General features: G+C 38.5%; 1 protein-coding gene across 1 annotated transcript; it reads left to right on the plus strand.

Moving 5' to 3' along the window:
• Positions 1 to 1754: 1754 nt before the first annotated feature.
• On the plus strand, positions 1755 to 3727 carry LOC115407135 (uncharacterized). The gene is made up of 5 exons (XM_030117493.1): positions 1755 to 1843; positions 2746 to 2798; positions 2889 to 2963; positions 3066 to 3158; positions 3242 to 3727. The coding sequence occupies exons 1-5, from the start codon at positions 1807 to 1809 to the stop codon at positions 3725 to 3727; spliced, it is 744 nt and encodes a 247-aa protein (XP_029973353.1). The 5' UTR covers positions 1755 to 1806.
• Positions 3728 to 5167: the final 1440 nt, after the last annotated feature.

Below are 5167 nucleotides of genomic sequence, written 5' to 3' on the forward strand. Positions count from 1 at the left end.
GTAACAATCTAAACAGATTGGCTTAGTCATCAAGCTTCGAAGATTTAAATTTGATATAAAATTTTCTAACTTTTATTAGTTCCGCAGTGGGATAAATTAAAGATATTATAACAGGAATTGAGATCCAGATATAATAAAAAAATAAACTATGAGAAATACATACAAACATGTTTAAATATACACCAGTAAAAAACAACAACAAAGAAAGAATATACAGCAAAGAATAATTGTGCATGATTGATGTACAGGCACTATGAAGGAGTGGTTTGCACTCTTGCCTCACAGCAAAAATGTAATGGGTTCAAATGCTTTCTATGTGGGGAGTTTGCATGTCGCAAGTTCCTCCCATGTGTGCATGGGTTTCCTCCCACAGTCAAAAAAAAAAAAACAAAAAAAAAAAAACATGCATGTGAGGTTATCTGGTGACCATGAATATTCCCAAAGTGTAAATGTCACTGTCCCTGTGTCTGACCTGTGACGTCCTGGTGACATGTCCAGTGTACCTATATGCATCCATGAGATGACCTCACCATGATGACCTCAATATGGTGTCACTATGACCTCAATATCATGATGTCACCATGGCCTCATTATGATATTGCCATGACCTTGAATTTCATATAGGATAACATGCTGTTTGCAGGATACAACTGCAAATACAAATATAAAATAATTTATATAAAATATAAAATAGTCACAGATGGAGCAAAATATGAGCAATATTCAATTAAACTATATATTCACTGTTGGATATAAATAGCCTACATCATTTCAACAACATATACAGCACAATGATTAGACAAGGCAACATATTGTTAATCCGGTGTGTGTGTGTGTGTGTGTGCGTGTTTGACTGACTACTAGGAACAGTTCTGTTTATATATCCTGACAGCAGCAGGAAGGAAGGATGTGTGGTACTTGGGGTGAAAGGGCTTGTTATTGATGGATCTGCTGTCACTGTGTCTCTCCATTAGTGCTGCCAGTTTTGAGTCAAAGGAGCAGCCAGTGCTGAAGTTAATAATTATTATTTAATTTTTAATTGATTATTTATTCGTTAGAATGAAGGTATTCATAATGTTTATTTTTTTTAATAAGATCTTTTCACTTTTCTTTCTCTCTTAGTCAGTCTTTTTTCAAAGTTGTAAATGTTAATTCCAGTAAGCTCCAAGAACTTCAAGCACTTCAAATGTTTGCCCTGAAACTTGACAAATTTGTAAGACATTTTCTTTTAAAATCTTGATTTATACACTGTTATCATCTTGGACCTAAATTACTGTCATTTTTCAAATAATATAATAAAAAAAACATAAAAAGAAAATAATATTGATTTAATGAACATGAACATCAGAAATTTCCCCTTTTAATTAATGCATCATAAACATGTAGTGCTTTAAACAAAATTAGAAAATATGAAATTACTTTAAAATATTATTCAAATTTAGAAACATATTGCTGTAACTCATAATATTAAACATTCTTTTTCAACTTTATTAAATTTAGAAATCAATAAACGAAATGTTGAAAATGTTCAAATTAATGTTCAAGTTACTATCAATAACTGTTTACGATGTTAGTTTCAAGCTCGTGTGTGACGTAATAAGAAAACAGGAAGTTTTCCCACCTATTTCCCCTAAACAGTTTTTTTTTTTTTTTTTTTTCAAGATTTCGTTGAAGATGCTGAAGGCTGCGGGGGTTCGAACCCGGGTCACCTGCCGCCACGTGGAGCTCATCTCCGCACCTGTGTATTAATTAACCGTTTCATTCATTTCCCCTCCTGTTCTGAGTGAATCACTTCTTTAAAGCGCCATGGCGTACAGGAGGAGACGACAGCGCTCATTTTCAGGTGTGTGCTATTTATTGCAACACGTATCAGGAAGAAAGTATTTATTTGTGTTCTCTGCAGATATTTTAAACAACAACAATGGCCTGTCAACAAACAAACACAAGCTGCCATGTGTCTGAATGGTGTGACAGAATGTCGAAGGTCACCACACTTCATCTAAAACTAATTATAGAATACAGTTTTATACTTAAATTGATTTGGGATTTAAAAAGTTGTGGTTTAAATAGAAGCAGGTGGGATTTTCGGGTAAAAATGCAACATGGCACGCCATTCAAAACTAAAAAATGTTTTTTGTGTCTAATCTTTGACTTATCTGAGAATGGTGAGAGTAAACTTGAGGTGGGCACAGTTGTTTTTTTAAAAAAAAAAAACTTTTTTAAAATTATTGCGGTGTAATCAGATTTTGTGTTTTCCATAATGCAACATTGTCAACTATTCATTTTGTTGTCTGTCTGTATGGTGTGTCTGTGTTGTGGCTCACTTACTTTTCAAGGCGGTGAGTCTGATATGTTAGAGATAAAGCTAGAGCAGGGATGGCTGGGATAGTGAACAAATGATGGGAGAAATGGAGCTTCGAGGCTGGAAAAGAGAGAAAAAAAAACCTGTGGTCTGTAGAAGCTCATGGATGCAGTGAGGCTGGATGGATGGTGAATGTAACAGCAGAGCGGCAGGAGATGATCTGCTGCTGTGACTCCTGAAGGCAGCAGCCATAAGATGGAGAAGGAATTCAATACAGAATATGAATACTGAATAATTTTGATTCAGAGTGGATCACGTCCTGCTCAGATCTTTCTTTTCCTCTTGAAGCGCTTTATTTTTTCATTTGTTCTGACACTATGAAAATATCTGTTTGGTATCTTTTGAATGAATTCAAATGCATCGTTCTCATAATCTGCATTCAGGTCATGACAGACCAGCGCTCGACAATGTGGATCACCTCTCCTTCAAATACATGGTAGGACCATAGCCTGACAGATCGTTCCCACTTGACATGTTTCATCTGCTGAGATGCACCTGGTCTGGAGTGTCCTCTTCTTTCTGTCAGGAGATGTGCAAAATGGGGTCCAGCACTGATTCCGACTCGGAAATCAGCCCAAGATGGTCAGACACCAGCACCATGGTATCGTTTCAATCCACTTGCAGCACAATTAAGTTTTCCTTTTAAATAAAGTGAGCTGGTGTTTTCTCTGTAAGTGCTCCAGTGGTTGATCTTTGTGTTTAGGGATATGTGAGCAGTGCACCAGAGAGCGGGACTTCTCGGCGGGCTCTGACTTTAACACAGAAGCCTTCAGGACGACACGGAGGCTATTCTTTGGTTGGTCTTCTCTTTTCTTTAATTTCTGTCATGAAAACATTGATATACCCTTTAATAAATGTTGATCTTCTTGCGATTTACAGTTTTTGGACCCGTACGATGGCAGTTCTGAAGATTCTGAGGAGTCGAGCGTTGAAGTGTTCAGCAGACAAACGAGACAACAGGGGAAGGGTGTTGGAGGAGGAGGCTGCCGGCTCTCAGGCCGCGCTCAGCGCGTCGTCTTCCGTCCGCCGGCTTCTGTCCAGATGAAATGTGAAAGTGACTCTGACGCTCTGCCCTCCCTCGTCACCGATGCAAATCTTCCGGAGGAGAGCGCGGCCGATCCAGCAGTGCACGGCCAAGCCATGGACATCGAGCTGCAACTTGACGCTTCAGGCACTCGCTCAGTGACGTCCTGTGCGCCTCACACACCCAGATCTCAAACCCCGGGGAGTGGGAGTTCATCTCATCGCTACACAGACAGATGCTCCAGCTCCCTTCACAAGAGGAAATTGGGCCTCCTCGGAGCAGAGGCGCTGCAGCTGGAGCAGAGGAAGAGGCCATGTGTCTGCGCCATGGAGAATGAATAAACGGGATGGAGCGATGGTCTTTGATGCATTTATTGTTTGGGTTTGGTGTTTTCAAGATAAATACCTTTGAGCAGCTTCCGATTTTCTCATATTATTCTCAACGCATTTAAAAATAAAATGACCTAAACAAAACAAAGTTCAAGATTGTCAAATAACTCCTGCCGGAAATGCATACATTGGATCGATACATTGAATCTTTTTGCAGTAACTCATGTATTTCCTGGGGATTGTACCGTTTGTTAGATTAGCAGACGTAACGCAGGGCCGGGCAGGATTAAACGCTATAGGTACCTTTTAAAAAAACAGGGATTAAAGCTATCATGATCAAAAGCTGTCATGGTTTTGTTTAGCTGCATTTTTTTTTTTTTAACTTTGTAGCAGATTCAACAAACATTTCACTCATTTTTTTTTTTTAAAGAATAGCAGTTCCAGTTGGAGGACATAATACTTTGGCGTATTTGGCATCAGAGAATAACACTTTCCACATTTATGGCTCTCAAATACAACATTTTGAGGGAAAGCATTGTTTTTTTTTTTATTTTTACTATTTAAAATACTCTTAAATCAGCATGTTGATGTAGCGGTCAGTGCTGCTAACCCTTTCTATGGTGAGTTTTCATGCTGTATTATCTGGATAGTCCAGTTTACTTTCTTCCAAAGTCCAAAATATGCTTTAGTGATGAATTTGTCAAAATTTTCTGTTTTTCTCCAAGTATTTGATTCTGACTCTGGTTTACTGCCCTGATGGACCGCTGACTTGCCCATTGTGTAACCTGCCTTCACCCACAGTCAGGCCAATATGGAGGTAAACTGAAGCTATTTCATGACACCTGGGGAAACCTGTGCAGGTGCTTAGAGTTTAGCAGGTGATTAGTGTGTGGTACTCAGTTTGAAACATTCATGCCCTGCAAAATTTGGCCCGATTTCTCCACAGTATTCACATTTTCTGAATTCCTATTTTCATGGGTTTCACAAGCTGGAAGCCCAAATTTTGCAAAAAATAAATACTTGAAATTGTTTAAATTGTGGGCCCTGAACCTATTATTTCTGAAAGTTACATTTTTTTAATGGAATCTTTACCAACTGAGGTGGAAGTGAACATTGCTCATTGTGGAGGGAAAAGGCAGAAATCACCCTGGACAGAATGTGTCCTCAAAACAACTGGCTGCATTAGAACTCTGTTATAATACCTGAAAGTGGAGAAAGAAGAAAGAAACACAAAGAGCAGCTGAGTTCCTACAATGAGCTTTATTCAATCTAAAAACATGCCAGTCCTTTCACAGAAACATTCTTTTCATCCTTCTTCTCGTCCTTTCCTTTCCATTTACCTTCTGACTACATTCCCTGGACCTTCTGACAAACTTCCCAAAAACACTAATGAACTAAAGTTACGGCTCCACGATGATCGTTAGTTTCTAAGTTGTTCTTTTTTTTTTAATA

This window comes from Salarias fasciatus, chromosome 19 (genome assembly GCF_902148845.1).
Source record: "Salarias fasciatus chromosome 19, fSalaFa1.1, whole genome shotgun sequence".
Taxonomy (NCBI): Eukaryota; Metazoa; Chordata; class Actinopteri; order Blenniiformes; family Blenniidae; genus Salarias; species Salarias fasciatus.

Excerpts from the sequence above, each read along its gene's own strand:
- LOC115407135 (XM_030117493.1), top strand. The coding sequence starts at position 1,807 with ATGGCGTACAGGAGGAGACGACAGCGCTCATTTTCAG. Across the intron at positions 2,799-2,888 it reads ACCTCTCCTTCAAATACATG|GAGATGTGCAAAATGGGGTC; the intron begins GTAGGACCATAG and ends TCTTTCTGTCAG. Across the intron at positions 2,964-3,065 it reads GGTCAGACACCAGCACCATG|GGATATGTGAGCAGTGCACC; the intron begins GTATCGTTTCAA and ends CTTTGTGTTTAG.